At 42.8% G+C, this 15,526-nt stretch overlaps 1 protein-coding gene across 12 annotated transcripts in view; it reads right to left on the bottom strand.

Annotated features, from left to right (window-relative positions):
- Positions 1-3,365: 3,365 nt before the first annotated feature.
- The window catches only part of tspoap1 (TSPO associated protein 1), a 307,699-nt gene continuing 295,538 nt past the window's right edge, over positions 3,366-15,526 (bottom strand). For 9 of the 12 annotated variants that reach the window (XM_078548561.1, XM_078548560.1, XM_078548568.1 and 6 more), the window contains 3 exons: positions 15,181-15,252; positions 11,051-11,185; positions 3,366-5,230 (listed from right to left, as the gene is read on the bottom strand). In XM_078548561.1, coding sequence (XP_078404687.1) covers positions 5,045-5,230; positions 11,051-11,185; positions 15,181-15,252 — 393 coding nt within the window. In that variant the 3' untranslated portion in view covers positions 3,366-5,044. Of the gene's footprint in view, positions 5,231-9,835; positions 9,881-11,050; positions 11,186-15,180; positions 15,253-15,526 lie in introns of all 12 variants that reach the window. The other 3 variants (XM_078548564.1, XM_078548563.1, XM_078548569.1) reach the window with 2 other exon arrangements.

Consider the following 15,526-nt stretch of genomic DNA (forward strand, 5'->3'; position numbering starts at 1 on the left):
GCTCACGTATGGGTGAGATCAATTTTGTTGACCGAATGGCCCTTTCTCGTTTTTTTTATTATTTGTTCTTAGGACATGAGCTTTTATTACTTATCCCTAATAGTTCTTAAGAATTTTGCGGCTCCAAAGTCAAAACTGAATACTGAGAAATCTCAATTTTCACCTTAGTTTACAAACTCTTGGTCTGGGAGTCTGGTGAGAAAAGATGGGTAGGGGAGTATACATTCAATTGCTGATGATGGACATGGAGCATTCATGCAGAGATCTGAATTTAGAACACATTTTGTCTCTTGCGTCTGCCCCCTACCCCTATATTTTGCATAATTTTCTTTGACAAAGTTCTATTGCATTTCTTTCAAAAATGTAAAAAATAATCAAAAACTTGCTGGTTTACCAACAGGACTGGAAGCAGAAAGGGGGAATCCTGGGGTACATCAATAACAACAGTTGCCTGGTCTTTGTGCCTCAGATCTCACCAGCTGCCTCAGTTAGGCACAGACAATAAGAGCTTTCAGGTTTCAGTTACAATTATTACAAAACACTTTATCATTGTACAAGCTCCCAGCCACTTCAATAATCTTATGGCAGTGGATAATTGGGGGATTGGAAAGACCGTAAAAACACGGACAATTTCACTGCTCAACAGCATTCACTGCCACAGCCAACCCAAAATGACAATGGTTTCAATCCCTGCCGTTAGGACGGTTAGTTGTGATGCTTCTATAAGTGAATCAGCGCCAGGGAGAAGAGCTGGTCTTCAGCACCAGAGTTAACCAAAAGCTGTGGCTAAAGCCCCCCATTTAATCAAAGTTTCTGTCCAAAATTACACTGTTATCTCTTTACTTGGATTCTATCCCTAACTGCAATATCCATAAAACTCATCATCTCCATGTGATACCTTTCAATGCTCACATTTGTACTGGTTGTAACAGATCAGCAGCCAGTGTATTGGGTGTGAATTGACATGTCGACTAATCTCATGTGGGCCTGCAAATTCCTACAGCCAGTTTCCTAAAGGAAGGGGCTGCAGCTCAGCGAAAAAGAGGACAGAACTGGCTGGAGCCATCCTGAAAAATATTCATATTATCCTAGCAGTTCTTGGGGAGGGATCCAACTGTCACAGGCAGTTACATTGAAGAGTCCCAAACAAAAGCAATGGCAGAGCAGTATGTGAATGCTTGCCCTGGAAAGGTTGCTGTCACTGTCCTTCTTGCCTTTTCCAGCTCGAGTTTTCTGCTTTGGTTCTCGTCAACATAAGCTAACCAGGATCACAAACCAGGATCATCTCCGCAGATGCTGCCAGACCTGCTGAGTTTTTCCAGGTATTTTTGTTTTTGTTTTGGATTTCCAGCATCCGCAGTTTTTTGCTTTTATCACAAATCTTCCTTCAGAACAGCCGATATTTACTCAAGCTCACAACTATCTGTTCCATCTAAACTAATTTAAATTATTCCCAGCAGCCAGTTAGATTCAAATGGCAGACAGCCTTGATGGGAAAAGTGTGGTTCTGTCTATGACTGGCTCAATTTTAACCGCATTCCTAAACCTATTACCTCAAAACCTCTAGTGGCCCTGATCACACTATCACTGTACACCCATGGTCTCATTTCTACAGTCACTGTATTTTCTGCAGTATCACCTTCTTGTCACTGTACTTTTTGTGGTCTCATCTCCAATGCCACTGTATTTCCTATGGTCTTACCTCACTGTCACTGCAGTCCATGTGATCTCGCCCCAGCTCTCTCTATACTCCCCATCATCTTTTTTTTAACTATTTGTTCATGGGATTTGGGCTTCACTGGCTAGACCAGCATTTATTGTCCATCCCTAATTGCCCTGGAGAAGATGGTGGTAAACTGCCACCTTAAATCGCTACAGTCCATGTGATGTAGGTACACCCACTGTGCTGTTAGGGAGGGAATTCCAGGATTTTGATGCAGCGACAGTGATGGAACAGCGATATACTTCCATGTCAGAATGGTGTGCGGCTTGGAGGGGATCTTGCAGATGGTGGTGTTCCCATGCATCAGCTGCCCTTGTCCTTTTAGGTGGTAGAGGTTGCAGGTTTGGAGGGTGTTGTTGAAGGAGCCTTGGTGAGTTTCTGTATCTTGTAGATGGTACACACTGCTGCCACTGTACGTTGGTGGTGGAGGGAGCGGATGTTGAAGGTGGTGGGTGGAGTGCCAATCAAGTGAGCTGCTTTGTCCTAGATGGTGTTGAGTTTCTTGAGTGTTGTTGGAGCTGCACCCATCCAGGCAAGTGGACAGTATTCTATCAAACTCCTGTCTTGTGCCTTGTAGATGGTGGACAGGTTTTGGGGAGTCAGGAGGTGAGTTCCGTGCCACAGAATTCCCAAACTCTGATCTGTTCTTGTAGTCACAGTATTTATATAACTGATCCAATTCATTTTCTGGTCAATGATAACCCCAGGATGTTGATAGTAGAGGATTCAGCGATGATAATGACATTGAATGTCAAGGAGAGATGGTTGGATTCTCCCTTGTTGGAGATGGTCAATGCCTGGCACTTGTGTGGCGGAAATGTTACTTGCCACTTATCAGCCCAAGCCTAAATGTTGTCCAGGTCTTGCTGAATATGGGCACAGACTGCTTCAGGATCTGAGTCGTCACGAATGGTGCTGAACATTGCGCAAACATCCACGAACATCCCCACTTCTGACCTGATAATGGAGGGAAGGTCATAGATGAAGCAGCTGAAGATGGTGGGCCTAGGACAGTACTCTGAGAAACTCCTGCAGTGATGTCCTGGGACTGAGATGATTGACCTCCAACAATCACAATCATTTTCCTTTGTTTTGGTATGACTCCAACCAGTGAAGAGTTTTTCCTCTGATTCCCACTGACTCCAATTTTGCTAGGACTCCTTGATGTCACACCCAGTCAAATGCTGCCTTGATGTCAAGGGCAGTCACACTCACCTCCTTTTGAGTTCAGCTCTTTAATCCATGTTTGGACTGAGGCTGTAATGAGGTCAGGAGCTGAGTGGCCCTGGTGGATCCCAAGCAGAGTGTCAGTGAGCAGGTTATTGCTGAGTAAGTGCCGCTTAATAGCACTGTCAATGACCCCTTCCATCACTTTGCTGATGATCAAGAGTAGACTGACGGGGCAGTAATCGATCTCACTCTCTCTGTTCCTTTGCAGTCTCACCCAAAACTGCCAATGTACTCCCCATGGACTTCCCCACATTGTCCCTGTAATCCTGGGGGACTTGCCCATTGTGCCTGACATCTCACGCCAATTGCCACCACATACCCTCCTCATGGCCTGTCCTCGTCCTACTATTCCTGCAGTCCCAGCCCACCATATCCTCAACAGTTTAAAATAATTACTAAAATGCATAGACAGTTTCTGTGAAAATAGACTTTATTTCAGTAAAAACATTTCTATGTAGAAACAAAGGAAAAGCATTTAACAGTAAGGGCTTGGGCCCTGTTCACAAGTGCACTCCATGCAGAGCACAGCCGGACTCGATCCCAATGATGCATGCAAAACAAGAGGTGAAAATATTTATAAATGTCACAGTCATATAAACTCTTCTGTACAAAATCTTGACTGTATATTACAAAGTGGCGTGCTAGAATTTAAACATGATGGCAATTCTTTAAGGTATGAAAATAAGTTCTGTTTTAAGTTTGACAGCTGCTCAGGAGCCTGGAACACAGAATATGTATGTGCACAAACTCAGGGTGTCAGCTGAAAACTGGCAGGGTATTGTGGCTTGGCATCTGAAAATCTGTTTTCATGCTTAGAAATCCATTAAGCTGTCTTTCTTGAATAAGGCAGAGGACAAACCTTACCATTACTCGCCTTTAGCAACGCAATGGATCAGATCTCAAAATACAAGGATACTTTCCACATTAGTGGTTTCAGACAAAGTTGTTATCTTCTGGCTGGATTTTGGACAGACTGTTTGGAAATTTCTAACATGCAAACAGGACACCAGAAGTCTGATGTCTGACACGGAACAACATGTTTCCATTTACTTCTATATCTCATGACATGGAGACATTTTTAAAAAACTTTTTAATCAATTTTCATCAATAACAATGCAAATATTAGAACACCAGCCCTGATTGTGAATCCCTGCCCTGCACCATTTTGGACTTGGTAAATGGTGACAACCCTAGATACAAACTGATTGCCGATATAAGTCAACAGAACTCACCAGCGTGCAACCCCAGAAAGACACTAATCAGTGAGACAACATCTGGTAATAAACTGGTGGTCATCTATTGGTTACATTGCAATTCCATTGTCACTCGGGTTCCTATTCATCATAACTGGTCAGTGGATCCCTGACATATCTCTGGCCACAGAGCCACTACCTATCTGACTCTGAAGTTTATGAAATGCAGAGATTAATACCTCTGCAAAGCTTAAACAATATTGCCATGTAGCTACTTGAAGAGAACAGCTCTGTGCTATTAAGCAGTCACTGGAGCATCAATGCATGAACAATATTAATCACGCCTGCTGACAGTTGCAGATGAGGTGAGCTGAAGCTAGATATTTCCAGTACGCTGAAAATTCATGGAGTGTATTTATTATCACCTGTATAAAGGCATTCTCTTCTGATGGTTTATATAGTGCTCAGCAAGTACTCAGTGTGGATAAGAGCTTCTGGCCAAGCTTTCTTTCAACTGCATCATTGCAAACACTGGTGACTTAAGTAAAAGATCTCAAAAGGCAAAGGGATGGTGGAAGCTTCTTTCGGTTTTGCAGTAGAAAGGATTCTGCATCGGTGGATGTGATCCCTGTTTGATGTTAATAATTTCTCTCAGTTTCCAATCATTTCCAAGGTCCACGATCATCTCAAGTGATTTACTGGATTCAAGGTGGAAGTTGCTCTCTATTACTAGAGGTTGAATGGGAGTTACTCTCTGTTATTGGATCCCAGATGGGAGTTACTCTGTTATTGGATCCCAGATCAGAGTTACTCAATTACTGGATCCCAGGTGGGAGTTACTTGCTGCTACTGGATCCCAGATGGGAGTTTCTTGCTGCTACTGGATCCCAGTTCCAAGTTACTCTCTTTTACTAGATCCCAATCTTTTGAACAGTTTCTTTCCTTTGGAAAAAAAACCCTTTTTTTTCTTGTTATTGGAGATGTTTTCACTGCATCCCTGATTGTCCAAACTCAGTCCTGTGACAGCAGGATAGTCAGTTACTGGCAAAACTGGACTCAAAACGTCTGCTTCATCTGAGTTCAGCTGATGGAAGAAAAGTCAGAACAAAAGTTATTGATATAATACAGGGGAGAGTAAGAAACACACTTCACATTACACACTCGTTGCCACCTCAACACACACTTCAAACAGAAGACAAACTATATTGCCTCTAAACTCTGCTGATTCTGTCCTTATGCCAATAACTAGTTATGCTGCTGCTTAGATGTTCAGACCCTGTAAACCTGGTCACAATCACCCTCGTTCCATCCATTATCACTCTTCCAAAAGAGACTGAATCTCTGTTCAAAGACTGGCAGATTTTTTATTTACACAGCAACTTATCACCCTTCTCAGAAATGTACCCAAGTGCTTCACAATTAAATTGTCATTGAGAAACGTCAAAACTTTGATATTTTATACACAGCAAGACCTCATTCCAGCAATGAGATGGATGACCAGTTGATCTTCGTGCAGCAATAGTGTTTGAGGGAAATATTAGACAATATCAGAAGCAGACCCTGTTCTTCTTTGAATGGTGCCGCGTTGTTTTTAATATCGACTTGAGCCATAAAGTAATTCAGCCCTTTCAGTAATCAAGATTGGCTTCAGTCTTGTATTAATCCTGTATCCCACACCCACCTGCCACAATCTCCTCCACTATGGCCTTGATTAGCAGAAAAGGATGAACATTCATTCCTAAGTTTAGTTCAAAGTCAAGGGCAGAATTGGTTGTCAATTCTCTGTGGTCCCCCTGAGCCACGTGTGCCAGCTAACGGTAACTGTGCTTCTGATGTTCCTTCACTTCTCCCACACAAACACAATCTGTTAAGGCTTCAGTCCTCCTTTTGCTGATCATTTATGGCTCTGGAAAGATTAATTTTTTTCTTATCTTGAAAGCTTGGAACCTTAATTGAGTTACTTTTAAAGCTGATGTTTCAGTGTAGAACAAAAGCAAAGCTAATCATGGGTATGTATGTATAATGTGGCTTCACTGCAGCTGATACACTTTTGTCTCATAAGCATTTCTGTTCACATGCCTTCCTGCATTCTGATTTTTAAACTACAAAATTGGCCAGGAATTGACAAATGAGGACTTGAGAAACACTTACCGCAAATTTAGTATTCATTTTGTTCGACTGCTCTGAAGATTTTAATTTAACAATATTTACATTTTAACATGAACTGATTTGATTTTAGTTAACTATCTAAAGAGAAATGTTCACATTAATGATTACAGATTGGGAGTATGTCAGCTCTCAATAGGACATTGTCTCTCTTCCACGTTGGTCTTGCATCAATCTTGTAGATAATACACTGGCTTCCAATGCAATTTAAGGAACTGAGACGCATACATGTGAGCAAACAAAAAAAGATTTGCTCACATTAATTCATTGAGATTAAACGGAATAACATGTTTTAAAAGCTGCCACTGCTGAAGGAATAGGGATATGGAATTTGTATTGTTCCCATTAATCTGAATATGATGGAACTGCACATTTCTTGTCATTCTCTTTATTCTCACCTTTGCTGTACTTTACCCTTCTGTCATAGCCACTCTCTCAAAAAGGGCAAACAGAGGGGGAAAACGGGAAAGGAGGCAAAGATTGGAAGATGGGGCAGAGCTGCCTCATACCCTGTCCAGCCAAATAACAGATTGCTACAAAACCAGTGGTACGAGTGTTGCCCTATGATGAGCTGATCAGAAGTATGAGGCACCAAGTAACATAGAAAGTGTCCCAGTTGCCTCAGACAGACATAGGCAATCCACTGACTGGCATCTCAGATGATGAGATTGATTGCTATGATTAGTCAATAACACCATTTTTGTTGCATCATGTGTCTACCAGGATTACTGCGGTGAGCTAGATGAACCTTGGTCTTTTCTGTCTAACAATTCCTGTTCTGCATACTAAGACAACCGGCACCACCATACGTTCTATAATGATATTATCATTCTGAATAATCCTTTAACATCTCATTTGATTTGACAGATAAAACAACATGTATGATGCTGAATCACAAGCCCAGGGCTTTTCTCATGGGTCTTGACAACTGTGAGCCAGTGTAGTCACTTATCAGTGCTTATTAATCAAAAAGCGATGGACTGAACAATGTTAGCCAGTCACAACTGGATCATGCAAAGCAAGCAAGAAGCTATTGTTAACCATGACCCAGAATAAATCAACGTCTTATCTTACCAACAGGAGTCACATAACACTGTCAACAACTTATACTACTGAAGATACCTCTGCTGTCAGATCTTCTGTACCTCACATTCCAGCTACTGCTGCAGCATAACCATCTCCCCCTCATCAGTCGACATCCTCCCTTCCAGTTCTCCAGGTGACTCACCAATAGAGAAGAAAATATAATAGTAAACCAGGTTTGAAAGCTGATTACATACAACTGTATTACTCCCTTATCTATTAAATTCCTTTATATTGGGAAGATGAGAACCATCAAATTAATTTGAATGAACTTCAACTGCTTCCTCTTCTGATCCATTCACACTGATGGGTAATGCAACTCCACCTGTCTAGTCAGCAAAATACTGGAGGCAATGCCAGGATGAATGGCAATCCAGGAGGAACCAGCTAATAGGAGTGAGAAATCTAACTACTGCTGACTCAAGGGTGAGAAGTAAAAATAGAAAATGCCAAAAATTACTCAGCATATCAGGCAACATCTGTTGAAAGAGAAACAAAATTACAGTTTCAGGTTGATGACCTTCCAGCATTTTCCATTTTTATTTCAGATTTCCACATCCGTAGTATTTTGCTTTTGTACTAAAAACATAAACATGGAAACGTAGAACAACAGCAGCAGGTGTAAGTCATTTGGCCATTCGAGCCTGCTCCACCATTCAATATGATCATGGCTAATCCTCTGTCTCAACACCATACTCCAGTTCTCTCCCCATACCCCTTGATGCCTTTAGAGTCTAGAAATCTATCTATTCCTTTCTTAAATAAACTCAGTAACTTGTCCTCCACAACCTTCTGTGGTGGAGAATTCCACAGGTTCACCATCCTCTGAGTGAAGCAGTTTCTCCTCATCGTAGTCCTAAATGGCCTACCCCATATCCTGAGACTGTGATCCCTCATTCTAAACCCCCAAGCCAGCGATAACATCATCCCTGCATCCAGTCTGTCCAGCTCTGTCAGAATCTTATATGTTTCAATGAGATCCCCTCTCATTCTTCTAAACTCCGGCGAATACAGGCCTAATCTCTCCTCATACGACAATCCTGCCATCCCAGAAATCAGTCTGCACTCCCTCCATGGCAAGTATATCCTTTGTTAGGTAAGGAGACTAAAACTGCACACAATACTCCAGGTGTGATCTCACCAAGGCCCTGTACAGCAGCAGTAAGACATCCTTCCTCCTGTACTCAAGTCCTCTTGCGCATAACATGTCCTATTATAGCTAACCTGAGTGTGAGTGATACAGCCAAGCACATCTATTAATCCAATCTGTTATCTAGCATTACTGCAGGTGAAGTGCACACATCAAGTCCTACTTTGCAGCCAGTGCAAAGGACAGAGCCAAAAGAGCATAACACCGGCAAATCTGCCAAAATATTGCCCTTAATCTGATACAAGTGATTTCATTACATTTTTAATTTTTTTTTGTGAATCACAAAGAGAATCCCAAACCTTTTGGCCATGCTCCATGATTCTGCAGTTGCTTTTTATTCTAAGAATGGTCTGAACTTGGGGTACCTTGTGCTGATGCTCACAATCAGCTTTGAGAGCTACAGAGCTCTGGCACCTTGCACTATTATATATATGGTGAGCAGTACATCCTCCTAACAGCTGAATATGTTTATGCCCAGCAGAGGGGCAACTCAGAATAGGAAGTTATTGGGAATGGGGACTGGAGCTGCACCAACTCAGGCGAGAGCTATCCAGCTGCATCTGAGCTACCCTCAGGAATTTAAGTATATTCCTGGAAACTTGGGACCTGAGCACATCTGTGCACCCTGGAAATCTGCCTACATCTCCAGGATTTAACTTAACCACACCACTAGCTATCTCTGCAGCAGATATTTAACCGTACCTTTTCACCATGAATGTGTCTAACTGTATCCCAATCACAAATCTCCTAATTATGCCTTTTTAGGATTATCCTGGCATTATACCATTGCTAAGAGGGCAACTGGCCAACATACTCTCAGATGTTCACCTGTGCCACTCTTGATCTGTTTATGATAGCTATGGGCAATGGGTTTGAGAATGGCTCTGTATGATATACCCTCTCACCCTATGAGGAAGAATTATCTTCTGGCTTTGACTTAGCCCCTTCCTCTTAGCACAGCAGCTTGGATCACCAAGTTGATGACTGGGGAATCAGAGCACAGACGATATGTAGCCTACTGGATTACTGGTTACATTATCCTGAAGTGCAGGTTCATTAAGCGAAAAGTAAACCAGAAAGGAGCAATGGAGGTTGTTAAACTTCGACTGAGGTACAAAGAATGTTGTACTATTTAGAAATATTTCCCAATATTGGGATGGTTCCTGTAACTCTGTTCTTTGCACTCGTGCTGTGATTACTGCAGAAATGCAGCTCCTTCTGGTGTGCATGCTGCAATGCAAATGACAGTGTCTGAAAGCTGCAGCAGTATCTTCAGTAACATAAACTTACAAGCCTCCCGGATGCTAATTACCGCTTGAAATGAACAGTCTTCCTCTGTTGCCATGGAAAAAGGTAGAGAAACAGAAATATTATAATAAAAGAAAGTGAAACAACTAATACAAGTGAGTAAATGAACAAAAAGGTTTTAATAAGAACAAGCTTCTCCAATCAGGTCTTAGTACCACACAGCAAGAGTCATTATCTGCTGGCAATACAGCTCAGCCAGCTCATTATCTGCTACAATGAACTGAACACCTGCAGAGTTTGAACACTTGGATAAAGGATGTAGAATTCTTGTACTAAAACCCATAAATTTACTGTTTTCAAAAAAAAGTTTAAAGTGACAACTAAAATGTAAAGACTGAGAGAAAATAAAATATATATAATTTATGTATTATCCATTAAAAATGGAGCATGATCACAACTTTCCAAAGGTGCTGCACATCTGGGTGATAATATTGAATATAACATTATGAGACTTATCATAACACAGCCAGTTGATGCAAAAGTAAGAAACTTACCTTTAGAATCGCACAAAGGGAAAAAGAGGTTTTCAAAGAAAATGGCAGCAATAAAAAAGCTTAAAGTCTGTAGTAAATATAAGAAAGTGTTGTGCACCTTAAAAAAACATCAAAATGTTTGACTTAGGAAAAATCGAAAGGTTAGTTTACACACCTACTTAAATGGTAGTCAAAACCTGCAAATAGGTATCAGACTACAGCCAAAGCTACCAAGTCTTCTTTAGGAAGCACAAAGCCTCACAGATTTAACCTAGCCAAAAGAAAATGCATTTACCACCCCCACTGACTGAAATGATCTTCCCCCTTCCTGTTTCTTTCACCTTTCCCTGACCTTATGCCCTTCCCTCTTTTTTTCAATTTTCCATCCCCTCCTCTTCAGTCCATTTGTTCCTCTCACTCCCTTTGCCCTCTCTACTACCCATGTATCCCTTCCCTTCACCCCATCCCAAGTTCCACTCCCCTCTCCTCATGCTCTGCCCTGCCCTCGTGCTCTCTTCCCAACCCATTTCTCTTCCATCTTTTCTCCGTTCCTTACTTTGGTTCAATTACCTCTGGACCGCTAATCCTCCTTCACCTGAAAAGTGCCCTTGGTCTTGACTTCCTACATGCAGAGCCCAGTAGAAGTGTTATATAGTTGGTCAAATATTTCACAACAGGAGTGTACAATTTGTATTTTACACAACACTGCATCGGTTGGTCTTACCGGTTTTTCCTTATGTGCTACAGTTGGAGGAGGTTTTGACATGGTATTCCCAGCAGCTGCCTCCACTGTCTCCTCCACAGTGATCAGCTCCAGGAAGTTGGATGGTGCAAGTCCATGTAATCCATTTAGGTCACCCTAAAATGGCAAAACACAGAAACCTATTACATATGGCTCAAGCTACTGTACCAGTCACGTGACTGAGTGCAGACAAGATTCAAATATTTGTGCGAGGGGGAAATTTAGGATTAAAACAACCAACCTAATAAAATAGGTGTGTCTGAACTGCCCTCAAGTCTTTGGAAACTCAGGTTTAGTGACGTTTTTGTTGTTTGCTCTGATTTGCTTTGTCATATTTTTGTGGTCCTGAAGTTTGGGAAGGGCCGGTTTTAGCACTGTTACCTCAATTCTAAACTAAAATACTAAGTTCAGTTAGCATCAACAACTTGAAACATATTAATGGGAGCAGAAATTTAAATTCTCTATGCAGCATGCGAGGCAGTGTGGTTTTCACCTAACTGGCCTAAGAAGACAAAAGCATTGAAAACTGCTTTGAACATTCCTTTACCAAGACAAGCTGGCACTATTAGTCTACCTAATATGGGTGGCCTAATATAGAACAGGAGGATCCACGTCACAGGGAACAATCCTCAGGCCAGGAATACCTGCAGTGACAAATAAAAACAAAAAAACTCTAATTTTTTTTTGTCGTTTACAGGATATGGACTTCGCTGGCTGGGCCAGCCTTTATTATCCATCCCTAATTGTCCTTGAGAAGGTGGTGGTGAGTTGCCTTCTTGAACTGCTGCAGTCCATATGGTGTAGGGAGGGAGTTCCAGGATTTTGACCTAGCGACAGTGAAGGAACGGCGATATATTTCCAAGGATGGTGAACGGCTTGGAGGGGAACTTCCAGGTGGTGATGTTCCCATGCATCTGCTGCCCTTGTCCTTCTAGATGGTAGCGGTCGTGGATTTGAAAAGTGCTGCCTAATGAGTCTTGGTGAATTTCTGCAGTGCATCTTGTAGATGATATACACTGCTGTCACTGTTCAATGGTGGTGGAGGGAGTGAATGTTTGTGGAAGAGGTGCCAATCGAGCGGGCTGCTTTGTCCTGGATGGTGTCAAGCTTCTTGAGTGTTGTTGGTGCTACATTCATCCAGGCAAGTAGAGGATATTCCATCACACTCCTGACTTCTGCCTTGTAAATGGTGGACAGGCTTTGTGGAGTCAGGAGGTGAATTAATCGCCGCAGGATTCCTAGCCTCTGACCTGCTCTTGTAGCCACAGAATTTATATGGCTAGTCCTGTTCAGTTTCTGGTCAATGGAACCCCCAGGGTGTTTATAATGGTGGATTCAGCAATGGTAATGCCATTGAATGTCAAGGAGCGATGGTTGGATTCTCTCTTGTTGGAGATGGTCATTGCCTGGCACTTGGTGGTGCGAATGTTACTTGCCACTTATCAGCTTAAGCCTGGATATTTTCCAGGTCTTGCTGCATTTGGACATGGACTGCTTCAGTGTCTGAGGAGTCACGAATGGTGCTAAACATTGTGCAATCATCAGCGAACATCCCCATTTCTGACCTTATAATGGAAGGAAGGTCAATGATGAAGCAGCTGCAGATGGTTGGGCCTAGGACAGTACTCTGAGGAACTCCTGCAATGATACCCTGGAACTGAGCTGAATGACATCCAACAACCATAACCATCTTCCTTTGTGCTAGGTATGACTCCAACCAGCGGAAACTTTTCCCCCCTGATTCCCATTGACTCCAGTTTTGCTAGGGCTCCTTGATGCCACACTTGTTCAAATGCGGCCTTGATGTCAAGGGCAGTCACTCTCACTTCACCTCAGGAGTTCAGCTCTTTTGCCCATGTTTGAACCAAGGCTGTAATGAGGTCAGGAGCTGAGTGGCCCTGGCAGAACCCAAACTAAGCGTCAGTGAGCAGGTTATTGCTAAGCAAGTGCCGCTTGATAGCACTGTTGATGACCCCTTCCATCACTTTACTGATGATCGAGAGTAGACTGATGGAGCGGTAATTGGCGAGGTTGGATTTGTCCTGCTTTTTGTGTACAGGACATACCTGGGCAATCTTCCACGTAGCCGGGTAGATGCCAATGTTGTAGCTGTACTGGAGCAGCTTGGCTAGGGGTGCAGCAAGTTCTGGAGCACAAGTCTTCAGTACTATTGCCAGAATATTGTTAGGGACAACAGTCTCTGCTGTATTCAGTGCCTTCAGCTGTTACATGATATCACGTGGAGTGAATCAAATTGGCTTGAAGACTGGCATCTGTGATGGTGGGGACCTCTGGAGGAGGCCGAGATGGATCATCCACTTGGTGCTTCTGGCTAAAGATTGTAGCAAATGCTTCAGCCTTCTCTTTTGCACTGACGTGCTGGGCTCCCCCACCATTGAGGATGGGGATATTTATGGAGTCTCCTCCACCAGTGAGTTGTTTAATTGTCCAGCACCATTCACGGCTGGATGTGGCAGGATTGCAGAGCTTAGAAACGATCCATTGGTTGTGAGATCACTTAGCTCTGTCTATCACTTGTTGCTTATGCTGTTTGGCACTCAAGTAGTCCTGTGTTGTAGCTTCACCAGGTTGACACCTCATTTTTAGGTATGCCTGGTGCTGCTCCTGGCATGCCCTCCTACACTCTTCATTAAGCCAGGGTTGATCCCTTGGCGTGATGGTAATGGTAGAGTGGGGGATATGCCGAGCCATGAGGTTACAGATTGTGGTTGAGTACAATTCTGCTACTGATGATGGCCCACAGGGCCTTGTGGATGCCCAGTCTTGAGCGGCTAGATCTATTCTAAATCTATCCCATTTAGCATGGTGGTAGTGCCACACATTACTCAGCAGATCACGCAGCATTGGTGGAAAGAAACAGAGGCAATGTTTGAGGTTGATGACCCTTCATCAGAACTGAGGAAACATGGGACTATAATAGGTTTTGAGCGAATGAAAGGGGGGAAGGAAGAACAAAAGGAATGTCTGTGATAGGGTGGAGCGCAGGAGAAATTAAATGACTAAAAAGTTTCCTGGTACAAAGCCAAAGAAAATGGTATGGGTAGGGTAAAGAAACAAAAGATATGTTCAACTGAGGTGTGAATGGCTGGATGTCTGTTCTCTGAATGTAAAGTGAAGGAAATAAGGAAAGAAATGAGAAAAAACTGTACCAGCAAAAAAGAGATGAAATAAAAAGGAGGCAGAGGTTATGATCTAAAATTGTTGAACTCATTGTTGAACCCAGAAGCATGTACATTGCTGAGTCAAAAGATGAGGTGCTATTCCTTGAGCTTGCATTGAGCTTCATTGGAATACTGTAGCAGGCCAAGAACAGAAAGGTCAAAGTGTGAGCAAGGTGGAGAATTAAAATGACAAATGGCAGGAAGTTCACGGACATGCTTGTAGATTGAACGGAGCTCACCCAGTCTGTGTCTGGTCTCCCCAGTGTAGAGAGGACCGGGTCATAAGCAGTGAATACAGTATGCAAATTGAAAAGCACAATTATATTGCTGTTTTTCTGGAAACTGCTGCAGTCTGTGCTGGTACACCCAAAGTGCTGTTAAGCAGGGATTTCCATGATTTTGACTGAATGTCAATGATGGAACAACAATATATTTCCAAGTCAGAAAGTTGTATGACTTGAAGGGGAACTTTGAGGGCTGTGTGTTCCTATGCGCCTACTGCCCTTGTCCTACTAGGTGATAGAGGTCACAGGTTTGGAAGGTTTTGCCAAAGAAGCCTTGGCGAGTTGCTGCAGTGCATCTTGTAAATTGTACACAGTGCAGCCACGGTGAGCCTATGGTCGATGGAGTGGAATGTTTAAGATGGTGGATGGGGTGCCAATCAAGTGGACTGCTTTGGCCTGAATGGTGTTGAGCTTCTTGAGTGTTATTGGAACTGCACACATCCAAGCAAGTGGAGAGTATTCCATCACACTCTTGACATGTGGTTTGTAGATGGCAAAGGCTTTGGGGAGCTAGGAGGGCAAGTTACTCGCCGAAGGAAGTCTGCGCAATTGTATAGATAGCATGAAGGGATAGTTTGGGGCTGGCTTTTCTGAGCTGACACTCCAATACATTAAGATACTGCTAGATACATTTGCACATACTCACATAATAGAAACCGTCCTCATCCATGTCCCCGTAAACATTAATGATGTCGCCAGCACTGAATGTCAGCTCAGCCTGTTAAAAAAAAGGCACAGATTAGCTTTAGGATTTGGCCTCTACTGGCCCTATCCTTATGCTCAGTCTTTCCAACAATTTTTGGTTGCAAGTGTGAATAGATTAAATTGGCGTCAACTTACACACTGTTCTGTGCAGGATTTTCATTTGCAGACTTTGAATGAAATGTTAAAAGCCAATCAGCCCAAGCGACTGGCGAACACAACCTAGCAGCCCATCCATTGACCACATATTCACACCATCACTGAAACCACCTATTTCCACCTCCTTAACA

The sequence above is a fragment of the Cetorhinus maximus genome, chromosome 9 (genome assembly GCF_964194155.1).
Source record: "Cetorhinus maximus chromosome 9, sCetMax3.hap1.1, whole genome shotgun sequence".
Lineage (NCBI taxonomy): Eukaryota > Metazoa > Chordata > Chondrichthyes > Lamniformes > Cetorhinidae > Cetorhinus > Cetorhinus maximus.